Source organism: Cavenderia fasciculata (assembly GCF_000203815.1).
Source record: "Cavenderia fasciculata unplaced genomic scaffold Scf_ET2XIPL01COFD4-5, whole genome shotgun sequence".
Taxonomy (NCBI): Eukaryota; Evosea; class Eumycetozoa; order Acytosteliales; family Cavenderiaceae; genus Cavenderia; species Cavenderia fasciculata.
Window position 1 is genome coordinate 3263660 of NW_004457695.1, and position 15682 is coordinate 3279341.

General features: G+C 31.6%; 9 protein-coding genes across 9 annotated transcripts; 2 read left to right on the top strand and 7 right to left on the bottom strand.

The window, feature by feature from the left end:
• Positions 1-173: 173 nt before the first annotated feature.
• nubpl (Mrp/NBP35 family protein) lies at positions 174-1334 on the bottom strand (the record flags this gene model as incomplete). Its single annotated transcript, XM_004356295.1, has 2 exons — positions 174-455; positions 555-1334. The coding sequence occupies 2 exons, from the start codon at positions 1332-1334 to the stop codon at positions 174-176; spliced, it is 1062 nt and encodes a 353-aa protein (XP_004356348.1).
• Positions 1335-1549: 215 nt separating this feature from the next.
• DFA_08866 (uncharacterized protein) lies at positions 1550-4747 on the bottom strand (the record flags this gene model as incomplete). The annotated part of the gene is made up of 6 exons (XM_004356296.1): positions 1550-1889; positions 1969-3519; positions 3610-3698; positions 3811-4148; positions 4232-4614; positions 4701-4747. The coding sequence occupies 6 exons, from the start codon at positions 4745-4747 to the stop codon at positions 1550-1552; spliced, it is 2748 nt and encodes a 915-aa protein (XP_004356349.1).
• A 186-nt stretch (positions 4748-4933) lies between these two features.
• On the bottom strand, positions 4934-5775 carry DFA_08867 (uncharacterized protein; the record flags this gene model as incomplete). Its single annotated transcript, XM_004356297.1, has 3 exons — positions 4934-5351; positions 5427-5575; positions 5659-5775. 3 exons carry the CDS (start codon positions 5773-5775, stop codon positions 4934-4936), a joined length of 684 nt encoding a protein of 227 aa, XP_004356350.1.
• A 337-nt stretch (positions 5776-6112) lies between these two features.
• Positions 6113-7080, top strand: DFA_08868 (uncharacterized protein; the record flags this gene model as incomplete). Its single annotated transcript, XM_004356298.1, has 4 exons — positions 6113-6262; positions 6335-6513; positions 6575-6880; positions 6972-7080. 4 exons carry the CDS (start codon positions 6113-6115, stop codon positions 7078-7080), a joined length of 744 nt encoding a protein of 247 aa, XP_004356351.1.
• Positions 7081-7266: 186 nt separating this feature from the next.
• Positions 7267-8416, top strand: tal (transaldolase; the record flags this gene model as incomplete). The annotated part of the gene is made up of 2 exons (XM_004356299.1): positions 7267-7308; positions 7487-8416. The coding sequence occupies 2 exons, from the start codon at positions 7267-7269 to the stop codon at positions 8414-8416; spliced, it is 972 nt and encodes a 323-aa protein (XP_004356352.1).
• A 126-nt stretch (positions 8417-8542) lies between these two features.
• On the bottom strand, positions 8543-11498 carry DFA_08870 (AAA ATPase domain-containing protein; the record flags this gene model as incomplete). Its single annotated transcript, XM_004356300.1, has 7 exons — positions 8543-8661; positions 8780-9000; positions 9071-9477; positions 9545-9823; positions 9910-10806; positions 10900-11016; positions 11097-11498. 7 exons carry the CDS (start codon positions 11496-11498, stop codon positions 8543-8545), a joined length of 2442 nt encoding a protein of 813 aa, XP_004356353.1.
• A 162-nt stretch (positions 11499-11660) lies between these two features.
• Positions 11661-13662, bottom strand: fol1 (dihydro-6-hydroxymethylpterin pyrophosphokinase; the record flags this gene model as incomplete). The annotated part of the gene is made up of 4 exons (XM_004356301.1): positions 11661-12651; positions 12713-12921; positions 12997-13419; positions 13489-13662. The coding sequence occupies 4 exons, from the start codon at positions 13660-13662 to the stop codon at positions 11661-11663; spliced, it is 1797 nt and encodes a 598-aa protein (XP_004356354.1).
• A 601-nt stretch (positions 13663-14263) lies between these two features.
• DFA_08872 (uncharacterized protein) lies at positions 14264-14524 on the bottom strand (the record flags this gene model as incomplete). The annotated part of the gene is made up of 1 exon (XM_004356302.1): positions 14264-14524. One exon carries the CDS (start codon positions 14522-14524, stop codon positions 14264-14266), a length of 261 nt encoding a protein of 86 aa, XP_004356355.1.
• Positions 14525-15015: 491 nt separating this feature from the next.
• Positions 15016-15415, bottom strand: DFA_08873 (uncharacterized protein; the record flags this gene model as incomplete). Its single annotated transcript, XM_004356303.1, has 2 exons — positions 15016-15107; positions 15196-15415. The coding sequence occupies 2 exons, from the start codon at positions 15413-15415 to the stop codon at positions 15016-15018; spliced, it is 312 nt and encodes a 103-aa protein (XP_004356356.1).
• Positions 15416-15682: the final 267 nt, after the last annotated feature.

Here is a 15682-nt window from a genome sequence, read left to right on the forward strand (position 1 = left end):
TGTAGAAAGTCATGAAGAAGTTCAAAAAAATATCAATTCTCTATAAAGTGATGAAATTCTACAGATCAAGACAAAAAAGTTCAAAACATCATTAAAAAGTTTAATAAATAATAACTAAATATGTATTTCTATTATCATTCCTCAAAAGTACTATTATTATTATTATTATACTTTTATTTTTGTTGTTGTTGTTGTTTTAATTTTAATAATTGTTCCAACATTTTCTTGGCAATTGATTTATAAATGGTAGCTTGTTTTGATTCTGGTTGTGAAATGGTGATTGGTGTACCCTTGTCGGCACACTCTCTAATATCAATGTTGATTGGAACCTCTCCCAACAATTCCAACCCCAAATCTCTGGCTGTTTTAACAGCTCCCTCTTTACCAAATATATTACTACTATGATTACAATTTGGACATTCAAAATGACTCATATTTTCTACTACTCCAAGTATCTAAAAAAAAAGAAATAAATATAAATATTTATGAATTAAATAATACCTATACTATCTTTCTCTCTCTCTCTCTTTCTCTCTCTATCTATCTATACATACAGGAATATTAACCTTGTTAAACATTTTTACACCTCTAATGACATCAGCAAGTGCTACATCTTGTGGAGTAGATATAATGACAGCACCACTAAGAGGTACACGTTGACACATTGTGAGGATAGCGTCACCAGTACCTGGTGGTAGATCTACCACTAGTACATCCAAGTTGCCCCAAGCAGTACTACCCAACAACTTTTCGAGTGCACCCATGACCATTGGACCACGCCATATCATGGCATCATCCTCTTCCACTAGAAAACCCATCGACATGCATTTGATACCATAGTTTTGTAGAGGGATCATTCGCTTTGTTGTTTCTTCGATTGCTGGTTGTTGATTACGTAGATTCATCATGATGGGTAGCGAAGGACCGAAAACATCGGCATCCAAGATACCAACCGATATTCCTGGCATTGCATTGAGTGCAAGTGCAAGATTAACAGATAGTGTACTCTTGCCAACACCTCCCTTGGCAGATGAAACAGCTATAATATATTTAATGTTTGGTAGACTAATCTTTTGATTTGGATCCTTATTACCATGTCCAATAAAACTATATGATCGATGATGATGATGATGATGATGATGATTACTAATCTTATTATTACTATTTAAATAGGTTGTATTACTATTCTTATTATTAATAACATTCTTTGATTGATACGAGTAGGATGATGGGAGCTTTGATATCGATGATACTGATGATATTGATGATGTTAATCCAATCAAACTACTTTTAGTTATAGTATTTAACTTTAAGATATTTCTATAATTGATCATCTTTGTGTTTGTAAATGTGGTCAATAATGATCGTGGTCAGTTCATTAATTTACAAAACTTTTTTGATTAATACGAATCATTAATCCATTTAAATAATTAAACATTGCTTGCTTTTTTATATATATATATATATGTGGAAGAATAATAAATATTATTATTATCATTATCTTTTTTGTTTGGTTTATTATTTTTGTGTTAATATAAATATTATTTTGTTAGGTATTTCGATGAGAGATTGAAAAGTATGGTGATGAAGATAGTGAAGTGGAGAGATCAGCCTTTTCGACTTTGGATCGACTGAATGGATTAATATATTTGTAGATGTAGTCACGAACTTCCATACGACGAGGAATCGAAAAGACAATCAAGGCGTGTGCTATCCATATACCACCGGTACTATAATAAAATATACCTTCAAGCGGATAGTAATAGTTGTGTATAACAACCAATGTATCGGTCACTCCGAAAAATGTACTTCCAAGTACACAAAATGGTAATAACATTCTTGTTGGATTGGTTCCTGGGAATGTTGATGTTAATGCCAATGCTCTCCATCTTTAAAAGACAAATAATTAATTATAAAGTTAAAACTTGAATCATTCATTCATTCATTCAATCTTTGGTTATTACATACAAAATAGTAGCTTCAATTATACTATAAAGTACAATTAAAGAGAAATGAGGTGCATCCAATGATAGAATTTGTGGGATGGTAGAATCTGAACTTGTTTGAATATATGAATAACTTCCACCATTTGCATCGTTTACTTGATTATCTCCATCATCATCTGATGATTCTTCTGAAGATGATAAAGAGGAAGAGGTTGATGAAACTAAAGAATAGTAATCTTCATCATCATTATTGTTATTTGTTGTTGTTTCGGCTGCCAATGCCAATACTTGTTGATCGATTTTAAAATTACCCAACAATGTAGAGAATGCTGGTAAAAATTGATTATTATTATTATTATAAAAACTACTACTACTACTACTACTACTAATACCATTAATACCATTACTACCACTACTACTACTGCTGCTGTTGTTAAAAGAGATTTTTGAAGTTGGATTAAAAGTTGATTGAAAAGTTGGTGGTACAATAATGGGAGCGATGGTAGAGGAAAAGAATATCATGAGGACAAGAGTGGCGGCGTAGGCATAAAAGGGGATAGCATGGAACAATCGAATCTTGAGAGACTTTCCAATGCCAATGATGAATGCCATCGTATAAAAAAGACGCGATAAGAGGAGAAAGGAGAAGGAGAGGTAGTAGACAGCCTGCGACGACGGTACCTCGGATGTCGAGTCGTGTGAGGTGAGACTGAGATCTATGGAATATATACAATCGCTTATGATGTTTGAAACCAATGCCAGTGCGATAAAGATAGAGTATCGAATCGTTTTGCTATTGTTGATACCGTACAATGGGATGATGAGGAGCAACGGTACCAATGGGAGTGGTCGAGTCACCAAGAACAAGTAGAATGCCGATGGAGACTGATCGACAAACCTGTACTCTATATAATAGCACGTGACCAATATGAGAAAGACAACGACCAACAAGACGACGCTGGCCGCACGGTGAAATGTAAATGGTAGACTTGGTTTACTAACCTCTTCAGATGGGTTACGTAAAGGTGATAACCTAGACATTGCATGTTGACCACCTGCAACTAGGTAGTTTTTAAGTAACCTTTTACCATTGTCTCTTGTATTATTATTATTGTTATTATTGTTATTATTATTATTATTATTAGTTGTACCTCCACTACCACTTCCTCCAGTCTCTTCATCTCCACTATCATAGTAGCTATTTGTTGATAGATGTGATCGAACTAAATAGTCTTCACTATCTTCTCCACCAGTCGTATCAGAATGTATTACACTTGTAAACTTTAATGATCCATTCTGATTGCTATTGCTATTGTTATTGTTTAAACCATTAATACTATTATTTAGTACTGCTATTTGTTCAAAACTTGTATGTAGTTTGTTAGGTATTTGATCTGATGCTTGGTCTAGTTGTTGATGGGTTTGAGGAGTATTGGTTGTTGAAGTTGAAGAAGTAGAGGTAGTAGAATAAGAAGAAGATGGAGGATGTTGTAGTTGATGTAATAATGGTGTTTCATCATTTATCTCTCTTTGTTGTTGGTCCTTTGCATTATTATTATTACTATTAATCATTCTATTATTAAGTGATGATGATGATTATGAAAAGGATGATTAAAACTTAATTAAACTTCCTATTTCATTCATAACAAACAAACAAACATACAAACAAAAGATCAAACCAACAGACTCTAAAACTTGAGAATCATAGAAAAAAAAATGAAGTAATAGAAATTTCATTCTTGCCAGAAATATCTTTAGAAAAAGTATTAATATCCACACGAAGTGTCGTTCACAAGTTTATTTACATTTATATTATAATATTAATTAATTATTCTACCTGGTACATCTTTTATTACTAGAATACTAACATAATCACAATGATAGATGAAACAAAAAAGAATAAAAGTGATGTTATTCTTGATTGACTGTTTGCACTTGATGGTGTTGATGTTGATGATGTAGTTGGATCATAATTAAAATCAGTTATTCTATGGAACATGTTTGATATTGTGCAATTATTGTTAGTGGCGTTTTTGGACAAATTGGCATAACATTGCTCAAGATTCACTGGAAACATTTGGAATGGTGTGTCTCCTTCACTATAGGTATATGAAAGTGGCAATATTGTAGTATTGCATACTTTGAACAAAGTTGGACATATCATTCCACATGCATCTTCTAAATTTGGATAGTTTGAATACACTATTATTATTTATATTATTATTTGTATTAGTATTAGTTTATCGTCTTTTTAAATATTTTTGATAAAAAATGCTGATACAAACCTCTAAAAGTTGAAGAGCATAGATACATGGCAATATATTCAATGTATTTGGTGGTTGCCGTTTCAAGTAAAGATTTTGGCTCGGTTGGACCATTGTATAGGTTTGAATTATTTTGCGTAGAGTAAATGGCCGATCTAACAAAAGAGTCAATGTATACAGTGGAGTTGGTTTGTTTATAACATATAGTTCCAGATTGATCGATTGGTGTTGGATCTTCAACCAAACCATTCAAAAAACCACTTGATAATTTGAACCCTGGGATTTTAGCCAAGTGACTTAGGCTAAAATGACTTATTGTATCTCCCCATTCACAAAATTCAAACAGTTCATTACCACCAGTCACACAATCTAATGAGAGAGCTTGTGAATCAACAACCAAAAATCTAGAAACAATAATAATAATAAAATAATATAATAAATTTTGATAGTTAGTGATCTTGGTCATTTCTTTTTTTTTGAACAAACTTACATCAATAAGATTGAACCAATGATTAAATTTAAAATCTTATTATCCATATTTACTTGAAGAAGAAGTAGAAGAAGAAGAAGAAGAAGAAAGGTATAGTTTTGAAATGAAAAAAAGAAAAGAAAGAACAGTTCTTCGTTTTTGATCATTGTTGAGGTTGGAGTTGACTTCGTGGTCAAAAAGAATTTTTTTTTTTTTTTTTGGAAAGGAAACACTGCAATGCAATAGTTTTATTCCTATAAATCTTCAAATGGATTATGATTTGACCATCTTGAATAGCCTTTAGAGAATAAGTATTCTTTAACCTTTTCAAGAAGAGGTGGTTCATACATTTTATCATCTTCATTGGCCACAAAGATGTCATCCCGGTAAGCACCAAAGAAATAGTATGTTCTTCCACCATGTTCTATTGGAATTATATTGGTTTTAATATTATTACCGGCTATTTCATCGTTGGGATCTGTAGCAGCAGTAGTAGTAGTATTGTCTTTACTACCAACCAAGACACGTTTATCTACTACATAAAGAATGACAGACTGCCAAATTGAGAATTGTCCAGCTGGCAACTCCAAATTAAATTCTATTTCCTCTTTTTTACCAATTGTCTCTTCTGTATAATTATAAAGTGAATTAACTTCAAAAATACTCTCACAACTATCAAAATTAAAATAAAATATAAAATAATTAATAAATAAATAATTAATAAAATAAATATTATTTTTTAAATACCTTGTAATGCCCTTGTGAAGTTCATCTGGAGCACCAGTAGAAGGACCTCTCATTTTAGTTATTTTATGAGTTTGTTTGGCACCAGAGTTTACACTTTTAATATATTCATAATAAATGGCTATTGGTTTGGTTGGAAAGTTTGGTAACATCTTTCTAAAATTATAATCCTATAGGATTGATTGTAGGTTGGTTATTTGATAAGAAATTGGAGAGAGCATTTTGTTTTACATACCAATAAAATAAAAGGTTCAATTGGATTTCTAATTCGAAGTGCTTGATCAACTTGATAGTTTGTTTTTGCAACAAAAGTATTTACCAAACTATAAACTTCTTTTGGATTTAATGACATTCTTTGATAATATATTGAATAATTATTGCTAAACAATAAATAAATGAATAAATTGTTTGCTGATCAGTTTGGTTGGATACTGAGTAAAGTAAAGTGGTGTAAGGTTGCAATCTTTAAACCGTCTAAAACAATCCAACTTGTTAATGTTGGAAATATTTAATCTCCTTCCTCTGGCACCCCACCAATTGCAAGGTAGGTGTGATGTTCATGATCCACTTTCCAGTTTACAACTTTTTTTAAAATGTCAGTGAAGCGATCCATCCACACCTTTCATGAAAAGGTTTAAAAAATCCAATTATTATTATTATTATTTACTTGTTTTAAAATATTTAAAGTGATGGATAATACTATTAAAATAGATGAAACCTTTTCATTTACAGGAGTTGGTACTATATTTGATTATGCCAATTCACTAGTCACCACAAATGACTTTGGTATTGACCAAACATTAAAATTAAAGAATCCACCTGATCCTGTCATTTTACTTGTTTGTATAACTTGTCCAACCTATTTATTTATATTGTTTGTTAGTAACTTACCTCTAATCTATCTAATTTAGGACTTACCATTCCATGAGATTGAAGATGATCCTTATTATAATCTAGGATTCAAACCATTTGCAATCTATGCCAAATACTTGAAATCCGTTACAACTCTTACTAGACAAACATTTAAATTCCCAAAATACAGAGGATCAACAGTTGCTTTTGATAATGATAAAATTAAACATGTTGCAAGGTATGCATATGATAAAGATATTTGATGAATGATAATATTGACTAACCACTCTTATATTTAGGTATGAATCTAAATTTGATATTCAAACCAAATACAACTATACTGAAAGTACATTGACTAATCCAGCAGTATTGGAATGGGAGGCACAAGTTGACCCTGGAAAGTATACAGCATGGCAAACAGTCATGATATATGCTCTCAGAGGTGACCTTGGATTTGATGAAGACAAAAAGAAAGAGAAGAAGAAGAGTGATGAAAGAAAAGAAGAAAAGGAAGGTACTATTGGTGGTAGTCTATTACCTCCTGTCATCTATAAAGGAAACCACTCTTATCATCTATTTGCTGTTTATAGAGATGATTGTTATTTGTAACTATTCAACTATACTAAATACAACTACAACTAATGACTATTATTACTAACAAACTCTTCTCTTCTTCTCTTTAATATTATAAAATAGGATAAAGAATAAAGAACAAATCTATAAACCACCTGAATTTAATGTATTTGTTGAAAGCATCTTTGATCGAGGATTTACTCGTTGTATAGACCTCGATTTTAAACCATAGATGTCTAATTACGCGTGTAAATACTAAAGTAGTATAGAGTGTTGTTCTGGAGCAGTTGCACCAAAGTTCAAGAACAAAAAAAAAAAAATAAAAATCTTTTTAATTTAATTTAAAGGAGGAAGAACTTCTTCACAGACATTCATTGTTTAGTTTTAATTACTTATACACACATATAGATATAATAGAATGTCAAACGCATTAGAAAAGTTAAAGGAGTTTACTGTTGTTGTAAGTAGTTAATGAAGATACTACAGTGCATGATTATGATGAAAATCATGTAATATAATATGATCAGTGCTAACTCTCAAGATATCTTATCTCTCTCTCTCTCTCTCTCTTTCAAACACATAAATGATTATATTTATATTTATATTTATATTATACCTTATGATATGATATTAATTAGGTAGCAGATACAGCAGATTTCCAAGTATTGGAAAAGTATGGATCACAAGACAGTACAACCAACCCATCATTGGTATTGCAAGCAGCCAACATCCCAAAATACAAACCACTTATTGACGAGGCCGTTCAATATGCCAAGACACACGAACAAGACAAGAGCAAGCAATTGTCATTGGCCATTGACAAGATTTTCGTCAACTTTGGTATCGAGATTTTAAAGATTGTTCCAGGTCGTGTCAGTACCGAGGTAGACGCCCGTCTCTCATTCGACACTGATGCCAACATTAAAAAGGCCCGTGAATTGATTGCCTTGTACGAAGCAGCTGGCATCAAGCGTGACCGTGTCCTCATTAAGCTCGCCTCCACCTGGGAAGGTATTCAAGCCGCCAAGGTACTCGAAGAAGAGGGTATCCACTGTAACATGACCCTTTTATTCTCACTCATCCAAGCTGCTGCTTGTGCCGAGGCCAAGGTCACTTTGATCAGTCCATTTGTCGGTCGTATCACAGACTATTTCAAGGCCAAGGAAGGTAAGGACTTCCCAGCCAACGCTGACCCAGGTGTCTTGTCAGTTCGTTCCATCTACAACTACTACAAGACTCACGGTTACAAGACTGTCGTCATGGGTGCCTCTTTCCGTACCAAGGAGCAACCAATCAACCTTGCTGGTTGTGATCTCCTCACCCTCTCACCATCCATCCTCGAAGACCTCCAAAAATCCGATGCTTCCTTGGTCCAACTCATCCTCTCACCATCCATTGCCAAAACCACACCCAACGTTCAAGAAAAGATCTCCCCAGTCACTCAATCTAGATTCCTCTATGACCTCAGTTGCAATGAAATGGCCAACTTTAAGACCTCTGAAGGTATTAGAAAGTTTGCTGAAGATCTTGAAAAATTAGAAACCAAAATTAAAGAACTTTTAAACTAAGTTAGTATAGTTTTGAAATAAACAATAAATATAAATTATTTATAAACAAAAAGAGACATTATTTATTTAATTATTTAATTATTAATTTATTTATTTCTTGATTATTATTTATTTATTTAAAATGAATTAAATAAAATCTTTCATAAGTGTAACCTTTTTAACGGCCGTTGTAAATCCATCTTGATATTTATATCTAATAACATTAACAATTGTTTTTTCTTCTTGTTTACTTTTTTCATTTGGTGCTAAATAAATAAAATTGAGAAATAATTAATTAATTAATTATTAAATGATTGAAAGATCTATCTAAATATATTTATATTTATATTTATATTTATAGCTTACAAGAATTAATTTTTTTACCAAACATATCAATTTTTGGTAAAGCAATTGGTACTTTAAATTCATCAATTTTCTTTTTCTCTTGTTCTTTTCTCTTTTCTTCTTGTTTTTTGGTTACAGTCAATTTAAATTGAGCAAATGCAGTTTGAACAATTTGTTTTTGATTCCTTGACAAGTATATTCTATCATTGTTCTTTATCAAATCTTTTCCATTATAATATTGTGTTATTATATCAATTGGTCTAAAAATTAAAATTAATTAATTCATTAGTAAATGTATATTATAACTAGATTAATTATAGTCTTGCTTACGGATTTAATTGTAATGTATCAGTAGTTGTATCATGTTTATAGGTAATATTAAAATATTTCATGATTTGTATAAGATTATTGAGGACTGCCTTTTCTTTGAGATTATAGAGTTGTGGATTGACCAATCGAATGGGAATTGAGATAATATCGATAAATGGTGATACAAAATCCTTGACAAAGTTGGTTTTAGTGACTGAAGAAAACTTGTTGGCATCGGTTCCAATAAAAGAATCAATGGTGTGAAGTGTTTTCTCTTTTTTAAGAAAACATTGATAGTCTGCTTGTGGATATGCCACCTTTGGTGCCACTGTATTACACAATGAATGTACTGCCAATGGTGCCACTGATTGATATTTCTCATCATAAATAATATCTGAATAACTTAACCATTCTAAACATTCAATTGACTAAATTGAAAAAAATAAAAATAAATATATAGAATTGGTAAAACATTTAAATATTCATTTCACTTACCTTATCAATATTAAAATCATTTTTCATATTGGAAGGAAAGTTTTCATAAAGCGCACCAATTATTTTATCCAATTGAGTTGAAGATTGAAGTTCATCATCCAATTCTCTAAAATATTCTTGATCGATTTGAATCTTCTTATTGTTACTTGCACTCTTTAGATTCTTTCCAGTTGTAAAAAGGTTTTTAATAGTATCCAAGAATCCCTTTTCAATATCTTTTTGTCCAATTATAGTTCCTTTATCTTGTAATATATTAACTTGACTTGTTGTTTTAAATAACTTAAATAAATTAAAAAAAAAAAGAAATAATAATTATTATTCACATTCTTTTTCTTTTCCTTTTTCTTTTTTTTTCTTTTTCTTACATGTAAATGATTTAAACAAGATCTAATATCATAATTTGTTTTTTCAATCAGCATTAATAAAGTTTGATCATCTGTTTTTAAATTTTCTAATTCACAAATTTCCTTTAATCTTGCCAACAGTTTAGATTGCTTTGGTTTGGCAAAATTGAATATTAAAACCTCTTGACGAAGTTTACGAAGTGATTTTGCAAATTGATCATTACATATACAAATAATTGGTCTATTAATTTTTGGATAATGTTTTTTTTGTTGCTTTTTAGTTGTTGTTGTTGTTGACTTTGTATTAATATTCTTTTCTTCTTCTACTTCATCATCACTATTATCACTAATATTGTCATCATTCTCTTTGCCTTTAAAAGTTGATGGTGATTTTCTTGATCTTTTATCATTTGAAATTAATTTAAGGATCATTTCGATAGGACCATTCTCACGACCAGAGATACCATCAATTTCATCAATGATTAGACACTTTGGTTTCTTTGAACCAAAGACAGACTGTGTATCCAATGCACCCCAAAACAAACTGTCAAATTCCTCACCTGAACGATCGTCACTAGCATTGATCTCTTGAATATCGTATCCAGCCTGTTTGGCCAATATCTTTGCCAACGTTGTCTTTCCAATACCAGGTCCACCAGTCAATAAAATAACCTTTTGAGCAGGTCCATTTGATCCATCATCCAATGGTTGTTGAACAACAACATTACCAAATGATGAATTGTTATTTGAATAATTGTTTGTATAATTATTCTTTTGTATAAAATGTGGATTATTATTACCATTGTTGTTGAAACCATAAGTATTATTATTACCAGTTTTAGATTTATCTGGTACTTTTCGACGAAATACTAATTGATCCCATTGTTTTAACCAAAATAATATATCTTTGTTCATTTTCTTTTGGAAATATAAATAAACAATGAAAGGGTGTTGTGAGTCAATAAGGAAGAGGATAATTAATTAATTAATGTATACTTTAATTATACATACATCATCACTAATTAAATCATGGAATGAAGCAGGAGCATATTTATCAACCCATAATCTAGCTTGTTCATTTGAAACGTATCTTGTAATATTGGTTGGTTTCTTGACCGGTTTAAATGCCTAAGTAATAAGAAATAGAGAGAGTTTGATAAGTTCACTATACAATTCTATTTTGTTTGTTTGTTTGTTTGATTGGTTACCTTTTCTAATAATTCCTCTTCCAATTCTGCCAATGGTTTCTTTAATAATGATCCAATTTTCAATGACTTGAGATGATGATGTTGATCAGTTTCATCTTCATCTTTGAGATCGAGTATTATACTTATATTTTCACCAGTCTTCTTTTTAAGTGTAACCGTTGCAATGTTGTTTTGTTTTAAAAAGGTTTCTGTTGCAACTCCGTTGGGAACCTTCTTACTAGTTGTAGTTGAAGCAGTAGTAGTATCATCTGTCTTTTTCTGTTTCTTTTCTATATGCAATACATTCTTTTCTTGTTGTTTTTGTTTTTGTTGTACATCTTGATCTTGATCGTCGTGACCGTCATCACTATGACCATCATCATCATCATCATCATCTCTTACTAATCTCTTTACACCCAACATTCTTTGAACATAAAAGATAAGATATCTCTTTCTTTCTTTCCTCTTTTCTTTTGAATCTAATGTTCGTAGCTAAAGTGTACACTTGGGTTTCAAATTTTGGAGGGAAAATATTTTTTGGATGTATTTGTATTTTTTGATTTATTTACAAAATGTTATTTTTAATTATTGTCTATAAACCGTGTCAGAGATGATGATTGTATCTTTAATCTCAGATACATCATGAATACGAATAATGTCACATCCCCATCCAGCGGCAATACAACAACAGGCTGCGGTACCCCAAAGACGACGGGATGATTTGGGGTCGGGGATTTCAGTGGATGATTCGGCCTTTGCAATGGTTGCTCCGATGAACCCTTTACGAGACGGACCGATCAAGATGGGAAAGTTGAGACGAACCAGTTCTTTTCCACGCTTGAGAATTTCGATACTTTGGTCATAGGTCTTGGCAAAACCCAACCCTGGGTCGAGTATGATTTGCCATCTATACAATCCACTTGCAACGGCAGTGTTGACACGTTCCTTAAAGAATCGTTGGACAATATCTATAATATCCGGGTAATTAGAGTTGATTGTGTCTTCACTGGCACCACTTTGCTTGAGTAGGTATTGTGGGGTCGCCTGGTCATGGTTGAGTATGATGGGTACACCAAGTTCACGTGCAACCTTGATAATGTTGGGGTCGCGTAACCCACCCGTCACATCATTGATGATGTTGCAGCCTGCCTTTACAGCCTGACTAGCTACTTGTGAATGGTAGGTATCGATGGATAGTGGAAAGTCGGGATACCCCTTTCTGATCCTCTTGATCACCGGCAACACACGTTCCAACTCGACGGCAACTGTCAGTTGCTCTGCACCCGGGTATGTAGATTGTCCACCGATATCCACAATATGTGCACCTTCCTTGACAAGTTTTTCAAACTGTGTAAATGCAACCTCCTCATTTTGATTGTACTTTCCACCATCTGCAAAACTATCAGGTGTAATATTTAGAATACCCATAATATAAGTTCTCTTTCCCAATTCCCATGTACCATTCCCAACCTTTATAACCTTTTTAATCTTTGATCCATTATCATCAGTCTTTAAATTAATTTTCATTTGATTTGTTGTAATATATAATGTTGGATGAATGAAATCTGGGGCAATACTAAAGTAAATGAAAGGTAAATATATATACATATATAACTCTTTATTCTAAATATACATACTCTGATAAAGGTAATAAAACAAAATCTCTTTCATACATTAATTTATGAGGGATTTCCAATGTATCAGATTTAAGTACAATATCATTATAATAGATAATATCCAAATCAATTACTCTTGGTCCATTTCTAAATGTTTCAGCTCTTCCCATTTTCTTTTCAATCTCTTTTAATCTTGACAATAAATCATGTGGATTTAATTGTGTTGTAATCTAAAATCAAAATAGTTAATAATTAAATAAATAAATAAAATAAATGATTTAATCTCTCTTTCTTTTGATACTTACTTTACAACAACAATTAAAAAAAGAAGGTTGATCCAAGAAATAGGCAGGCGGAGCTTCATACATGAACGAGGTACTGACCAATTTAGAAAATGATTGAATAAGTTCCAATGCTTTGTTGATGTTTTGAAACTTGTCACCTAGATTGGATCCAATTGCAATGTAGGAGGTGTTGGGAGTTCCATTGGCATTACCTAGAGACGATGTGATGATGGTAGGGTTCTCGACAATAGGATTGTTTTTGAAAAAGTCAAGTGTACGACATATTTTGACGCCTGGCCATGCAGCCAATTTGATGGCGCCAGGCTTTTGCACTTGCACCTTTACCACTTCAACACCAAATCCAAGACAACAAGTACGTGCTACTCCAGTTGCCAATGCTTCCAATGTAAAATGTTGTGATGATTCAATATATGCTATAATTGACTAGTCACGAAGAAAGAAACGATTAGTCCAAACAAAATATTACTTGTATTGTATATTACTTTTTTGTACCTTTGAAAGTGTTGAATAATTAATTGTATGATGAACTAAATCGGATGACCCACATTCACTTAGATCTTTAAATATCTTAATAGTGAATAGAAGGTTTTGTTTAATATTTCTTTCAGAGGCATTGACACCAATGACAGCTTGAACATGTAGATCTTTTAATATGATAGTATCCATCATTGGAGGAGTAGGTGAATGCTGCTGCTGTTGCTTTTGTTGGTGCTGATGACGAGTATGCTGGGGGTGGGCCATCATTTTATCTTGTTGATTCCTTTCTTCGATCATGCTTGCTTGCTTACAAATTTAATTACAAAAGCGTAGATGTATGTATGTATGTGTATTCATAGTGTAACTATGAGGGGCAATTAATTAATAAATAAAGTGTCATGTTAACAACATTACAATAAAATGAGTCATTGGGAGAGAGAAGAATAAGAAGAGGAAGATCCCTGTGAAATTATGACACAGGGACAAAAACAGACATGACACCCAAATAAGGCACACAGAGTTCCCAATGACTTGTTTCGGAATTTGGTTTTTTTTAATATTATTTTTTTTTGTTGTTCCATTTGGGGTAACAAACATTATGTTACATAATAATTTATTATTAAAATTATCTATCTCTCTCTCTCCAATCATGATTGTTAAGAATAAATAATATTATAATACTAGTGGTAAATTTAGAACCAAACCTTTATTGTTTATAAATCTATTATTGTTTGATTAAATCTAATTGATTGGTAGAATGATAGATAGGTTTATAAATCTATCAATCTATCTATGGCAATATTGGAGTACAATGTGGTTTTGGACAACAAATAGGGTAATCAGCCCAAACTGTACCTGGCACTAGCACACATCCTGGACGCAACTTGAATTGGAGGCATTGGGAGATGGATCCATCATCATTTAATCGAGTGCAACGCGGGAATTGAATGTCTTGAGTTTGATAGACATCTTGATTGGCCAATACAGTGATGGAGCACATTGCCGTTATAATAGATAAACAAACAATGACAAGTATAAAATTAAAATTCATTTTTTTTATATACAATACTATAGAATGGAAAATATTATTTCTAATCTATTTATTTGTATGTTTAAATAGTTTTCTATTTTGCAACCAATCTAGATTCGATTGTCAAAATTACTGGTCAACAACATAAAATATAAAAAAAATAAGGATATTTAAGATATTTACATCTGAAAATATATTGGAGGCGGTTTGAAACTCTCTCACTCTCTCTCTGACAATAGTAACTACCAACTCGATATTGATTTATTCGAATTGAAAATCAATAATTTATGAAATCGATTAACTGTATAGTTAACTAGGAGATAATAAAAGTTGTTTGTAATTTATCAAATATAAACATAATTTTGTTGTAAAATCGATTCAAAAGAAATGACAGAGATGGTATAATTTCATAGACTTATAATAAATATCTTTTTACCTATCTATTTATTTTAAAATGATGCATTAGAGCTTTATATAAATCACCTTTTTTGGAATATCAACTATTGTTCATCTTATGAAGGAGGATGACATTCTATTGTTGGACAACATCCAGGGAACTCAGCGTCAGGATCATTTGAAGAAGATATAGAACAACTTGCATCCTCTATTTCTGGGCAAATTTGTATTTGTTTAATTTATTTAATTTGGTGGACATATACAGTATATCAATAGGAAATCAGCCTTTTTCATACCTTCCCTTAAATAACAAACTGGAGTGATATCGATTTTGGGAAAATAGGTATTTCTCCAAAAGAGGTAATATGATTTAGCTGTTTTAATAGAGCAAGAAGGTATATTATAGTGAGACACGATGCGACAAAAATAATCTTGTTCATTTAAGTTGGTTTCTACCAACATGCTGGTCATGAACATCACCAAAATAATCATTGATAGACAAACAATGGCAGCCATTGTACAAAAATTGGTACTTTTTATTTTTGATTTTTTTAATTATTTTGATATAATAATTATAATTATAATACTACCGAATCTGAATGAGTTTATGAAATTATTATTATTCTAGTAGTTTGGTGGGTGGGTGGTTGTTTACGTAACCTGACAAAGGCATAAAATATTAAAATGGAGTGGAGATGTAGTAGATTTGTTTACTACTAGTAACAAATTAATATCTGATAATATATTTATTCTGTTTATTATTGTAGTAGGAAATATTAAAAT